Source organism: Montipora foliosa, chromosome 4 (genome assembly GCF_036669935.1).
Source record: "Montipora foliosa isolate CH-2021 chromosome 4, ASM3666993v2, whole genome shotgun sequence".
In the NCBI taxonomy this organism is placed as follows: Eukaryota; Metazoa; Cnidaria; class Anthozoa; order Scleractinia; family Acroporidae; genus Montipora; species Montipora foliosa.
Window position 1 is genome coordinate 43879493 of NC_090872.1, and position 15353 is coordinate 43894845.

Here is a 15353-nt window from a genome sequence, read left to right on the forward strand (position 1 = left end):
AATACTGGAAATAGATGTAAACTATACCAGTAAGCTGGTTCAACAACAATTTTATCTTCTTTTGTTTGGCATGGAACTCTTTGTACTCGTTTCTTGCTGGGAAAAAGAAAGTGGAATGGTATGGACAAAATGGTTGTTGAATGATGAATGATGTTGTCTGCTGTGATGGGCAAACGGTTTCAACACATCATCAACATTTGATTCAACAAAGCTTCATGAGAGGCCTGGTATTCAGTCCCAGGCTGCAGCTGACGTTGTTACTATGGATTCAGATGGATACGTCGTGATTATTATTATTGCCCGAAGCGGAAAATACTATAATACTCTGTTCGTCCGCTTAAATTTTGAATAAGCATTGTTTTCCCTTGGGACCATTGTAAGCGAAACATCCATGGACTAAACTTACTATTATATCCCCGGACCCAAACTGAAACTGAGTTGGAAACGGTAGTTTGCACTACAGAGGATCTGTTCTATGGAACAGGACTCCCTCATTCTCTGATTGCAATAATGAAAATTGCAAGTATATTTTCTTTGTTTAATATGGCATTAAAGTTGGAAGTTGATTCCTTCCATGTCCAGTTTGCATTAGTTATAAGAAAATCATACAACTAAGCTTGATACAAAAGGCTTCAGTTGAGAGCAACCCCTGATGAAAAGGGGACTACAACCCCTTATGAAAAGTGGGATAAAGGAGGGAGGGGGCTATCCAAAAAATGGATAAATCCCTGTCAAGTTTAAAGCTCAAGTGATCTTCTGGATAGTTTCTTACCCAGAGGAGAGCTTGAAGGATTCTCCTACTGGTACACACCTACTGAATAACAACTTTTGGGTTCTCAGCTTTCAGAGGATTATTATGGTCACAGTAAGTTGGGTGCCTATTAGCTAACTTTCGCCTCGCTGTTTTGGGCTAGTATATAATTTATTAAACTGGTAAATCATAGGGTCAGAAGAGCTTAGCCAAGAACCTATTCTTCGATAGGCGTCAATAGTGTGCTCATATATGAGGGACCGTGTTACATGCTAAATTGTTCCCGTTACATTGATTGAATACAGTGTTATGTTTAACAGGAAAAGTTGGTTTTATCAAACGACGTCGTTTTGATAAAGGTCGAATTACCGCCGTGAAAGATTTGGAAAGCTGACGTTTCGAGCGTTAGCCTTTCGTCAGAGCGAATGTTTAGTCAGCTGAAGAGAGATCAACATAATTCAGACAGTCCCTGTTTGCACCAGAAAAAAGAAGCCCCATGTTGTGCATGTATTGTGGACTATTTTGCGAGATGCACCCAACAGGCAAAGGTGTGGTTGAATCTGCTTCAATGGCCATTGCTTAATAGAAAACTGCCTTCGGGAAGTGCTACTCTTGAGTTATCGCAACCGATCAAAACGTCATATTTTGTTGTGTTATTTAAGCAATAGAGGATGTTTTCCATGTTTAAATAGCCTCAGCTAAACGCGAGGGGCAGTTGGGAGAATTCTTGACAGTTATGCAAACCCGAGACACAGTAAAGTCCACGCTCAAATTTCCTACCAGCCAATCAAAACGAACGTCTGACAACACATAACTAATCAAAATTCGTGTGATATCACAGCCGTGTTTACATACTCTCATCTAAACACAGCGATTGACCAATAGCAGTGAGTGTACTATCCTCATTATTTTATAATTTGTACCTAATGTGCAATGATATTTACATGCAATACAGTGTACCTGTGATTGGCAATAATAATAATATTATGATAACTTTTAGAACAACAAAGTTAGTCATTTATCCTATTACTTTCATTAATTTTGCTCAAACCAACAAACTGAAGGTGACTGAGACCATGAATAATAATTTATTTGTGCCCAATCATTGTCAAAATTCACATTAAAATTATTTGTGGTATTTTATGTCATTTGTCAACTGAATAAAACAGTGAATAAATCAAACAACTGTCAACAATGATGAATAGTGGAGCAAAACCTCAGCAGATTTTGAAACATTGTGATGGAAGACATAGTTTTTAGGATGCAGTTAAGGCAGTTATCCATATCAACGACCAGTGCAAGAAGCCGTGCAAAAAGAGTGATATAGTTCCTTAATTTGCTAGTGCCAAGATCTAAGAACAACGTGTTCAATGATATATATTTTCTAATATATATATAAACACATTAATATTTAAGTGAAATTCAGGCAACTTAAATCACTTTATCCTGCATGTAGCTAAATTTTGATCAAGAGTTGTCCCCCAACATCATTATTTATAATCAATAGGTTTAAAAAAAACAAAGGAAATTAATGGGAATCAAACAATAATTATTTAGGTTGGAATCATTTGAACATTTAACTTTGAAGTACAACAGTTACAGAGTAAATTGACTACTGGGTTCAAATATACAGATTTGATCCAGTCAGTCAGGGAGCAGGGGTGGCGCAGTGGGGAGAGCACTCATCTCCCACCAATGTGGTCTGGATTCAATTCCCAACCTCTGGGTCATATGTGGGTTGAGTTTGTTGGTTCTCTTCTCTGCTCCGAAAGGTTTTTCTCCGGGTGCTCCGGTTTCCCCCCTCCGCGAAAAACATATTTGATTTGATTTGATTTGAGTTAATTTCATTAGTTTCCCCAGTTAGTGCTCTAGCGCTAAATCCATCGGCACTTATATCAAGTTTTAATCAAGTGTCGTAAACTAAACCAAAGTAATTACCTATCAAAAAGAACGGAGACAATCCAGTAAACCAATCAAAACTCGAAGTAATTACACGTTGTCCACACAAAGCGCAGGAAAATGTGCGCGCGCGAGCCACAATTGGTTTGGGTTTCATTTCTGCATTGGTTGAAAAAGTCGCACGAGAACTTTGAACCAATCACTGCAATTCGCTACTTACTTTCGATACTCCATTGAAAACCGCTTTAAGTAAAGTTGTTGTTATCATTATTATTATTACAAGTTGATAAAAACCAAGAGATTATTCATAATCTCTTGTAAAAACATAATTCGTAGGCATCAGACAAGATTGGTACCATTAGGCAGGCTTTTAGCTGCAAAACATGTGAAAATAATTTATTAACAGTACAGTATATGTGATCATTTATTTTTAGTAATAGTTGCTAATTTCAAGGTTGTTTACTTAGGTAATATAATATAATATATCAATAGAGGAGGGGGGGGGGGACCTTAGTATTTTCGGTTTTGGTCATTTTTTTGGCCGGTTTGTCGGTTTTTGTACCGAAAAACGTCGCTTTTTCAGTTTTTTTTTTGTCTCTTACGGTTTCGGGTTTTCCCTTCTTTTAGCATTTGGTTTTCGGTTTTCGGCCCTAGTATCCAATTTGCCTGTTCGGTTTCTGGTTTCTGGTTTCCTCAAGCGAGAGCGCGTGCCGCGGGAGTTCTCAAAAAGACGTCAAGTCAAGGATTATTTTTTCACCACAGTAAATGTCACGCTAAGTTCCCGATGACCACCAAAAAGGTAACAAACTGTGCAATTTAATGTTAAACCATTTTACAGTCAAGTCGACTGAATGCTGCAAGATTTCAATCGAATCTCTGAATTCACGTCTAAATTCTCAAACTGATTCTTGATTTTCGATTGTAGTTTTCAGAGCTATAGGATACCTTTTTGTGATTGCGAAATCCCTAATTTTAACAGAGACTTGAAGATATGCCTGATTCACAAATATCATCCACATGCAGTAAATTTACACAATTTAGTCCGTATCCTCCAGATGCCACTAATGTATCAGATCGATTAAGGTTTTGGAAATCCGGGTCTGTAAACTTTCGGTTTTCGGCTTTAATCGAAATTTAATTGGGTTTTTCGGTTTTGGGCGAAGTTTTGTGCGGTTTTTCGGTTTTTAATAGACCCCAATGCCCCCCCTCACAGGGCTTAGAACAAGTATTATCACTCGGATGTATTTAACCCTTTCAGCCCCGATAGTGCCAAATGGCACTTATAGATTTTACTCTGTCTAACGCCAGACGATTTTACTCGTCAGTGGGGAACCCCTCGGGGCTTAAAGGGTTAACAACATTTAATTCAGTGCAACTTGATCCCTGTCATCATCTCCTGTCAACCGACCTCCTTTTAAAGCCAGACATTCAGTCCTCACTCTCTCATCTTAAAAATTTGATCGTGTAGTTGAGGCATTTTACAGCGAAATGACAAGCACAGATAGCTTCAAACCATTGTACTTCTTTTCTTTCAATGTGATGTCGCTTAAATCTAGAATTTCCATTTCATGATTCAACGCCTCGTGGAAGAGATCAGTTTGGCTTGGTCCACCATTTTGAAAAAGAAACGAGCCTGCGCAGAATGACCGGAAGTCCGGATGATCGTGCACCGTTGAATTGGAATTCCAAAATGGCCGCCATTTAGATATTCTTTTGTTTTTATTGGAATTAGACCTTGATGCCTCGTTCAAGGCAAAATATTCTTTTGAATTTTCAGCTCAAGAAGGAGGCATCAAGGGCTAATTTGAATAAAAACAAAAGAATATATAAATGACGGCCATTTTGGAATAAGGTCTATTGGAACGGAAGACCTTAGACGGCAATGGCCAGAACCAGGCTGCTTACAAGCGGTTTTCGTTGAAACAATGGTTTGCTGAGGGTTTTTCCCATTGGAACCAGCCAGAACTTGCCAGAGCCGTAAGTTAGAAAACTGTAACAGGTTATTAAGTCTCCCTCTTTAAATAAAGATAAAACAAACAAACAAACAAGAGCTCTCGATCCTTGGCGCAGGCCAAGAGGATCGCAGCTCTCGGAACGAATATGTCTCTTCCCTCCTTTTTCCGTACTCGTCAGCCCAGCGAATGCAAAAAGAAAAGAGACCACTTCTACCAGGGAAGCGGTCAAAAAATGTCATAACTCCTTTCCAATAATTGCAATATTATCGGAATACATATTTGTTATTCTTGATTTGATGAAATGTCCAAATAAAGGATTTTAATGTTGCTGGCAAAATAACTACAGCACATTTTATGCAACTACGCACAGGAAATACTATGAAAGTTGCATTTTTGAGGACTTCTCTTCCCTGCTTTCTTAATGTTTGCACGCATTGAAAACAAAGCGCAGTTAAGTGTTTGTTCGCTACTTATGTCGTGTGTATATGCATATTTCGACATATTCTTTTGCTCAAGTGTATCAGCCAATCACATTGAATACAAAGCGATGGTGTCACTTTAGCTCCGGAACAAATCAATCCGTCACTACTACAGCCAACAGAAGAGCGGACAATTCTCATACCTGAGTACAAAAGCTCCAGTTGATAACTATTCAGTATAGCTGTTGGACACTTCCCAAAATTGCAACGGAATGGGAAACTCGTTGAAGAATTTTTTGGCATGTTGCTTTAATTAGATATGATGTTTCGTTTCGTGAAGTATTCAAACAAACGTGACTCTGCAGCAAATGCAGTTAATCTAACCTCTTACCACATGAACGGAGAATCGGCTGCTTTATCACAACAACGGCCGCAAACTCAGGCTTCACAAAATAATAATCAGCCTTCTGTTAATGGCTCGTCTCGCCGATCAGAAATCCTTGGACCAACTGGTACTGTTCGAGGATTCAAAAACATCATCACACAACGGAAGGAGTTTTTAAGACTTAGTCTTGTTGGAGAAACTTTAGAGGTGAGAAGTTGTGCAGTGAATAGGTCATTTCAGATATAACTATCAGCTTCACTTGTTGTTAAATATTTATCTCCGCGAACTAGACCTGTGCGATAAGCGCGGAGTGTCAGCCGGCGATTTGCCGCGATTTTTTTCACGTTATTGTTGGTAAAATGCTTTCTTCGCAGGAAGACGAGGGAGGAAAAATAGTCGTTTACACAACATCCATGGGAGGAATTCGGCCCAAAATAGAAGAATGTGCTTTTATAAGGAAATTATTCGATAATCTGGGACTTAAAGTGGACGAACGAGATATATTTATGCACAAGGACTATCAATGTCAACTTGACAAACGCTTAGGCATTCAAAATGCCACAGTGCCACACGTATTCGTGAACGGAAACTCTTTAGGGGTAAGTTTGTAAAGTATTTAGTTTGTTTTAACTTTAATTGACATTTTCTCAAGTACAATTCTACGACTCCTGACTTTTGACGGTTGTGTGTCAAGGGCTGAATCATAACGAATTCCGCATGCATCACAAACAAAACAATTAGTTCAATGTCGTGGGAATTTTGGCCAAGTTAAGCCATTTTTTGTTTTTCAAATGTTTGAATCTTAAAAGTTATTCATGACCTTAAACTTGCTCAAGATCTGTTAATCCTCGAATAGCTACTCACCAGAACTCAGTAATTAAAATTGTTTAACTGACACTTTCAAGATCTTAATCGGTTGGACTATTAGGCGCAGGAGTTATTGAGGACAATAATGTACGAATATTTGAATACTAACGACCAAGACTGCCAAGCAATACAGAGGCACGCGTCATTGTGTGGAACCGTCAGTCGTCAGAAAAAAAGAACCAACGGAGAAGAAAGGACTTGCCGATCTTTTCAGTGGATTAAGTACCAAGTTGATCTTAAAATATTAAGTAGAAACTTCATGCTTGCATTATTTATGAGTGTACACCGTTTCCAAACAAATTTGCATAATTTCAGATCTTCTGTATTTCGCCTCATGCTCGTCGGTGATTCAGCCATCGTGCACATTGTTATTCCCAATAATCTTGGGCCTTCAGCGATCTCCCTGAAGTGGTTCAGTCATGCCTTCTCTCCTGTAATGCTGCTTATTTCAACGTAGAGTTTACGTCAACTCCTAAAAAAATACACATCTTAATTAAACGTTCGGTAATAAGACAAAAAATTCGACTTCCTCGACAGCTGCATCCGCAGACATATTAATTTTCTTTACCAATAATACAAATAACTGAAATTGGGAACAATTACAACAAGAGTTTGCTCAACCCTTATTTTGAACAACCTGTAAATCATTAACTGAATTAAAATATTTAAAGCCGGTTCCAGCGTGTAAGTGTTAACTTGTCCCTGAAGATTTTTTCTAGGGAATTTTTCCCAAGCTCGTCACGAAGCATTTTCTTCTCAATTCCTAGATATCGCCCTTATTAAAATACTGACTATTAAGATATTTTCTGCTCATCTTCGAAAGGCATGACATGCCTACAAAAAATATCGGACTGCACTTCACATTCGCGGTTATTTCATTGTCGCTTCAATTTCAGGGCGTTAAAGAACTCGAACATCTCAATGAAACTGGGGAACTCAAGATTTTACTGCAAGACTTTGAGGTAAGCTGTATATAAAATCAACCATTGCAAACCTGCATAATTGAATATATTAGATAGTCTAAAACTGAACGTGATGAACCGTGTAGATGCCAAGTTAAGGACGATGCGGCACACACAGCAGACATAGCCCCCAGTGCAGCCGCTTTTTTCAAGGATATTTTACACGAAAGGAAGTCGACATACGATAAACCAGTAAACGCGAAAAATAGAACTGGTAGCATTTTCATGGATAAACACCTTGCTATAGCTTTACTAAACGCCGTTTGTTTGATTTTACTCCTTTCCTATGTCATTAAAATAAATTAGACACTTTTGCCTTGGAGTCAATGAGCGCAACGTAAAAGGATTAAGGATTTTGAAGACTGGTCGGCTTCAGATGCACAAAACTCCAAGTAATTTGCATTTTAATCTGATCATTTTCCTTTCATTTTCTTCTCAGCGGCGAAATAGTGCTGTTTGTCAAAGCTGTGGTGGGTTTCGGTACATAAATTGCATCCAATGTCATGGAAGCAAGAGATCACGAAGAACAAGAATTTCCAGACAAATAAGCGTTCTGCGGTGTACCTCATGCAACGAAAACGGATTGCAGCGTTGTTCGGAATGTGGCAAAAGTTAACTGCCCGTCGCAGTACGAAGTATTATGCCTGAAATAACAGGGCCGGCCTCCTAGAACGTACGTCATGGTTGACGGCTCATTGTTGGCCCACACAATAGACAGTAAAGAGTCATTGTTCAACAAACTTTACGATTAGGATGGTTGTGTTATTGTGGAGATACAAAATAACCCTATGTCCTCTGTCAGTGTGTAACAAATTCAGTTACTTCACTGAGCAAACGTCACAGCTGGAATAAATAAAGCAATCATTTGTGCCTTGTTTTCATCAGAAACAATGTCCTAGCCTGTGTAGCTGGCGCGAAAGGCAAAATTCAGGGGCACCCAACGAGAACAAAGTTCAAAACCACTTAAACATAGCCTTGTTAAACGTATTTTGGTATTTAAACGGCAGATATAGGCATATTTTTATCCACTAAAAATTTTTCATCTGTTCGGATTTCGTAGCTGAAAATCTATTGATCCGAAAATTATAGGAATCAAAACTTACCTTTTCAAAAATTTCAGCCAGAAAAAAGGCTCCCGAAAATTCTAGGTAACCTTTTTAGGGTAAAATCCGTTAAAGATGTGCAATTATACTATTTTGTAGATGCTCGAAAATCCTAGGAGAGCAGGCAAGCAAGACATTTTACAACAAATGTACCGAAAATTCTAGATCTAAAATTGTGTTTCGAACAGATATTTTCCGAAAATTGATGTTGGGTACCCCTGAAAATTAGGGAGCCTTAAGCAATTCAAGGAACGAGAACGACACAAAACAATAGATTTAAAAATAATAATAATAGTTTTGCACGCCCCGCACGTGCGTTTCCCATTTTGATGCATTTTTTCCCGTTCTGTTCTCGTCCTGACAAGAGGGAGTTTAAGGCCCGGGCCAAACGTCGAACTTCACATGAGACGAACTAAATGATAGTTTGGGTCGATCCAAATTAATTTGGGTCGACCTAAAAAAAAAGTTGGGTCAAACGTCGAACTTAACGTCGAACCAAATGCAAAAGCTATTATCTCAGTCAGCGGGATTCCAGCAAAATGTCACAAATGAATACACGAAAGAAGTGTTTACATGCTTTGCAGTTCTAGAAAACGACGGTCCATACTGCGGAAAATGCTGATTTTCTAACAAATTCGGCGGAATGTTCATTCCTCAGTGACAACCCCGTCATTCCTTTCACGAAAACAATTCAACTGTTCGTTGGATTTTTGCAAATAAAGAGGCACGCATTTCGTGTTTACGAAAACACCCACTACAGATCTTCGCCGTCATTTACCGGCGTTGAGTTCGCTAACTTGCGGTGTTTATAATAGGTTGCCCAAAAAAAAAAAACACTGTTAACCCGTGCTCTGTTATAAATATTTTGATATCGAGGCCAGATATACATTATCATACAAATTTATAATTTATGAATTAAGTTCAACTCATGAAAAGTCCGGCGTTTGTTCCAGACTCGACTGTCTGAGGCGGACAGATAGAACTTGTGGGTCGATCCAAATACAGTTCGTCGAACATAATTGAGTCAAACGTCGATTTTTTCAGGAACTTAATTGGTTCTATTAAGTTCGTCTTCATGTAAAGTTCGACGTTTGTCCTGGGCCTAAGAAACGACGACGGCTACGGCACGACAACGCCAAAACGCAGTAATGTTATTGGTTGAAAGAACCAAAATGATCGTGCTGCACGTGCGGCACGCATTTTTTAACATTTCTCTCGCGTACTCGTCAAAATTATTACGTGAAGTGACCAACTTAAGGTTTTGACGACAACGTGGAAAAACTACTGTGACAGAGAATCTTTCAGTCCGCTTATTCTTTACCTAAAATCCATCCGTACCAATCCAGTTTTTGGGCACCTCGCCCCTATTTAGTAATATAAACATGCAAGATCCACGGAATAATCATGAAATACTTAGAATAGCTGAAACTTATATTTTGAAGTGACGTTTTCGTCGCTGTAGCCGTCGTGGTTTCTTAAATTAAACTCCCTAACGACGTGAAATGATCACATTTGAGGTGTTATTTGGAGGACGCGAGCATCTGACGATAATTTTTCAACTTTCTCTCCAGACATCGACACCATTCATACCAAATTTGTTTCTGGAATGTTGATACACACTTTCTATGCCGACTTATTATAATAACGGGAAATAACATTTTAGATATATAACGTTCTCGAAGCCGTCGTCGTCCTTGCTTAAGAGGGTTCGAAATATGTTCCGCTCTTAGATATAGTCAGGCTAATCATATCAAGACAAAGTTTCTCACATAATTTTTTCTTCCAAAATACAGTTACCATGACAACGATATGAGGCATTTCTTTGAGCCTTCAAATTAGCTTAAATTGTCTTTTTGAAAAAAACGGGACGGTGAAATCTTCCAATACAGCGTTACCTCATAGTGTTAGAAATAATCTCTAAAATATTTAAAATTGAACAAAATCGTGAGCCAGTTTTACGGTAAAATATGCCTGCAATTTTTTTTCACCTATAATTTTTTACTAAATTTAAAGAAATAAATTTCAATCTTATTGCAGAGAACATGCACACAAACGCATTTACGCATTCGTCACCCTGTCATTCGAGTGTGCGCCCGCGTGGAACTACAATCAAACAAAACGGATTTAAGTGACCGTTAAACAGTTTGTGCAAAATCTTCGTACAATAATAGTAAAGTATTCTCGTTTGTCTCACGATGTGGTCATTTGTGATGTAGATCGTGACGTTTCGACTGCATACTGCTAGTCTTCATCAGGCGATGAGGTCGACAGGTTACACGTCACCTTTTAAGCAGGATGCTCCGCTGTGATTGCTTGGTTTTCAGCAGCTATGATTGGTGCATTTCGATCCTCGCTGTTTCGGTGTGTTGTTCCTTCGGCGGTCCGCTGTCGTACGGTTCTGCTGTTGTTGTGTTTCTTGATCGTGGACATCATGCTTCCGGAATTATTTCTATTCCACTATCCCTGTTGATGTTGTTAGGGTGAAGTCTTATGTGAATCGTATCTTTGTTGGAATCTGCATGGGGGTGGCAAACCCTAATATCAAAATATGCAGATCTTTGACGTTCAGAACCCTCTCGCGTGTACATCTAAGCAAGCGAGATAAATCAAATCAAGTTAATTCATCTTAAATCATAGGGTGGTTTTTGAGGAGAGGGGAAAACCGGAGTCAGACCCGGAGGAAAACCTCTCAGAGCAGAGTAGAAAACCAACGAACTCAACACACATATGACGCCAGTCCGGGAATCGAACTCAGGCCACATTGGTGGGAAGCGAATGATTATCACCATTGCGCTATCCCTGTTCCCAACCTTTTTCGGAACACTGCTGCGCCACCGCTTTTTAATAATTTAGGATTTTATTTAGCGAAATTGAACTTTAAACTTAAGAACAGGAATCTTTCGTTTCCACTAGAAATTGCCGTTTTCTGTGAAACCCTATAGCTATCGGTTAAATTCCCAAGCAATCCCACCCAAATTACAATGTTTCCTTTTTTAAAAATATATATAAGTTCAGCTTGCATTTATTCCCTTTACCAATATTTTTCTCGTTAACATTTTCTTTCCTGATAAAGCTGTAAATGGCTACTTCATCTTTGTCTTGTGAGACGCCTTACCGAAAGGGACTTCGTATCTTCAAGGTGGTTTTCTCTTTATAAAATTGGCGGATCGTGCTTTCACATTTGTCTATTTACTGGGACACAGGGGCTTACGGCTCATGACCACGAACGAGATTTCCAGCCTAGCGAGAGCTCCTAACTATAACGAAAAAGGTACCCTTTTTGGCCGGTTTAAAACTTGCTGTGACTACTGTAGCTAAGAAAAAAATACACCAACGAATGCGAAAAAGCGACGACGACGTGCGCCGACGGATTTTCATGGTTAAGAATTTGAGTGTTTCTCATTTGCCTTAAAGGGGCAGTGCCACGCTACTTCAGTCAAACTTCAAAACACTAAAATACGTGTTTGCATCTTTCAAGACCAAAAAAAAAAAAAAGGTATAGTTTTGTTGCCAACAACAACTGACGTGCACTGAAGCTATTCTTTCTTATTTGCATCCACGGATGGAGAGGATGGAAATGGATTGAAACCGTTGAAAAACGTTTGGAGATGGTGTACACTGGAAGTCGCCAAAAATTAAATACAAATAGCTGTTCGTGAAATAAATATATTTGATATCTTGTCAGTGGGTTGTCAGGAATGTTGTACGTGTGAGCTTAAGTACAAATTTAGATTTTTACCCAGTTTTGACCTAAATACAGTAAATTTAGCATGACAGTGCCCCCGGTTTAACTATGCAAACTCGGTTAAACCCCACCTTATTTGCTGACCAGCGGCTGTTTCGGGAACTGAGCTCGCACTCACCTCAAAAGATAAGTTATTTCGAATTATTCCAGTTTGTACAACATGCATATGGCCGAAGTATCCCAAAGCTGCATTGACAAAAACGGTCTTAAAGTCAAGACGCCGTTATTTTGCAGGATGTAAAAAAAAAAAATTAAATGTGATGTGCAAGTAAAATGTCTGCCGCCGCATGTGGTGCACGATCATTTCTCCAATTTAAAACCAAAGATGTGTTTTGGGGTTGGCGATTGCGTGGCCGTCGTCTTTTCTCAAATTCCTTAGTATTGTTGACGAGCAGCGCCAAACAAACAGCTATGCGAGACTACTCGGCTAAGTCAATTTTCTGAGAGACACTTTCATTCCATCATATACTGTTTACTGCAAACAGAAAGAGGAAGAACGATATATACAGATAGTCTTGGATTCAAGCGATAGCAAATTGTCATTGCCCATCGAATGCACTGTCATTCAGATACACGTCAAGGACATAAGTAAGGTTGACAAGTAAATAACCATGCATTTCTGTTTCACAGTGCGATAGAAACTAGAAAGAAGTGCCCAGCTCTCATCTACTATTAAGGTGGCCTAACAAGGATTGTAAAAAAAATAAACATGGCTTCAATACAGCAAACATTTTATTTGCTCAATGCTTCCGCTATCTGTATTGTTTTTCCTCATAATTGAACAAAGTGTTTTGATGGTTTTAGTCTTTTATGAGAAATGTATGTCAGAAAAGGAAATGATGCAAAGAACTCCGCAATTCGTAAATTTTTTCTTTGTTTTCGAAAGAACCCAGTGAAATGCAGCGCATGCGTAGTAAGTTAAAAAAATTGCGATTGAATGCGGAATAGCTTTCTCGGAAATACGCCTATTTCTCGAGAATCACTCGTTAGAATTTAACGAAATTTTACCCGAAAAGACGTTAGGAAAGAAGTAACTGGTTTATTGAAAAAAAAAATTGAACTTTAACAGAGGAGATTCCAGATTCCCTTCAACAAGGGATGATTAAAGATCTCTCTGTCAAATTATTATTAAAATAGTGTTAACTTGTGAGCATCGTTACAGGCTTGTTGCATGCAAATTATGAAGTAAATCTAACGACCAGATTTTCTGCAAATAAACAAAACCGATTTTAAAGGCCTGTTTATATTTATGAATGTTGCCATGGCAACGGTATATACGTCAGCTTAACTATCAAAAAAGCGAAGTTCATGTTGTTAACTTGCTTTCTACCATTCTTGGTGACCAAAGGATCGAGGGTTTTTTTACACTTCTGAATGGTGATTTAAAATACTAATACATAGGGCGTCAAAGCGTAACCTATGAACCAGTCTCTACTGAAATATTAATTCTTATTAGGAATAAACTAAACTAAAAACATAAAAAAACTATCATAAAACAGTCGTATTCTAGCAAAATCTATCGACCTAAAACCATTACATAAAAGTCGTATTCTAGCGAAATCTATTAAACTATTATCCATATCTCTCGGTGTTCTATCTTGTTGCAATTTTAAAGTTCCTTGCGATATTAAGGTTCCTGATACCACTGCCTTTTGGACTCGCCTCAGGACAGAGTCTCCTCAAATCCAAAGAGCTGCTTGATACTAGATCTCACACTTGCGGAGCATTCTCCTAAGGCGTCAACCACAATGCACAATGTGTTGCTGTACACTGTACCCTGGCAACTGCTTGCTAAGCTCGTACCGCAGGGAGCATATTTCAGTGCTTTCTCCTAGTCCTTCAAATCCCTATTTAAAATCCATGGGCAACTAATCTCTAACAAAACAATCCTCTTCTCCTCCTTGTATACCAACCTCGCATTATTATTATTATTATCATCATCATCATCATCATCATCTTGTTTTCGCACATTGGATTTCCAATGGAACTTCAGGAAGCTTGGTGACAACTGCCGTGTTCAGAATAGCACTTTTCTGAAGCTCGTCTATCTTGGTCTCTATACCGATATTCTCTAGTCTCCTCTTTAAATCCTTTGGAACTGTTCCAACAGTTCTGATTACAATAGGAATTACCATTGTTTTCAGTTTCCATAACTTCTTCAACTCTCTTGCTAGATCCTGGTATTTCACTTTCTAGACTCTTTCTCCTCAATACGGCTATCATATGGTATTGCAAATCTTTATTTTGCAACATTTATTTCTCTTTTCAACAACAATCATGTCCGGCTCCCTCTTGCCTCTATTACGTTGATCAGTCTGTATGCGTAAATTCCCATATATATTTTACATCTCTCATTCTCTAGTACTGACTCAGGTACATGTTCATACCACTTTTCATTGACAATGAAACCTTCCTCTTTATAACTTCCCAATGGATCTTCTTACCCGCCCAGTCATGTCTCCTTTTATATTCCTTTTGTGCTAATTTAAAGGGCAATTCACACTCAACATATGATTTATGCTTTCATCCACCTTTCTACACATTCGACATTTACTGGCCTCTTGAGTTTGCTATATTATAGCTTTCATCAGATTCGCGTTGCAAGCGCGCTGTTCTTGTGCTGCCAAATAGAAGACTCTCAGTCTCCCTTTTTACACTGTTCCTTTCCTTAACTAAAACCAGGATTCATTCCCTAATATTTCTCCGTCTGTCGTACAAATTGTCCGTGCATAACCTTTTTCCAGCTCCACTGTTCCTTTCTTTCATTTTGCTTACGTATCTTATACTCGACCTCTTTGTTATTATTAGTTTCAGATCCCTGATTCAACCACCTGAACGGCTCAATATTGTCCGCATTTTGAGAGGACAAGTTTGAAAAACAGGACCACTGACGGTGCGGGAAAAACTAGATCACCCAAGAACGTAAGCCGTACCCAAGTAAGGAGTCTTGCTAATGAGCTTTAAAGGTTCAATTTTAATAGAAGCACCTCTTTCATTTTACCAAACACTTGACAAACGCCTGGAATTCAAACGAGAATCCTTGACGTTTACTTTAAAACGAATAAATATCTAAAATCATTATTTCATACAAAATGGCGAACATAAAACTATCTAGATACGTTTGGAACTTCCCTCAAGAAAAGATGAATATTAAAACCCACAAAAATACAATTTAGAAAACTAAAAAATAATTTGCAACAAAGTTACTTTATTAATATTAAAACTTGATTAAGAAGCTGGTGCAAGCGACACATCGATGACCGCGAT

General features: G+C 38.5%; 1 protein-coding gene across 1 annotated transcript; it reads left to right on the top strand.

Moving 5' to 3' along the window:
* Window positions 1-5134: 5134 nt before the first annotated feature.
* Window positions 5135-8142, top strand: LOC137999284 (glutaredoxin domain-containing cysteine-rich protein 1-like). Its single transcript, XM_068845120.1, has 4 exons — window positions 5135-5616; window positions 5784-6008; window positions 7173-7238; window positions 7678-8142. The coding sequence occupies exons 1-4, from the start codon at window positions 5344-5346 to the stop codon at window positions 7852-7854; spliced, it is 741 nt and encodes a 246-aa protein (XP_068701221.1). The 5' UTR covers window positions 5135-5343; the 3' UTR covers window positions 7855-8142.
* Window positions 8143-15353: the final 7211 nt, after the last annotated feature.

What these genes read in the sequence shown, in the direction of transcription:
- LOC137999284 (XM_068845120.1), top strand. Translation starts at nt 5,344, where the DNA reads ATGATGTTTCGTTTCGTGAAGTATTCAAACAAACGTGACTCTGCAGCA. An exon ending in TGAACGGAAACTCTTTAGGG is followed by an intron (nt 6,009 to 7,172) that starts GTAAGTTTGTAA and finishes CTTCAATTTCAG; the next exon opens with GGCGTTAAAGAACTCGAACA. An exon ending in TTTTACTGCAAGACTTTGAG is followed by an intron (nt 7,239 to 7,677) that starts GTAAGCTGTATA and finishes TTTTCTTCTCAG; the next exon opens with CGGCGAAATAGTGCTGTTTG.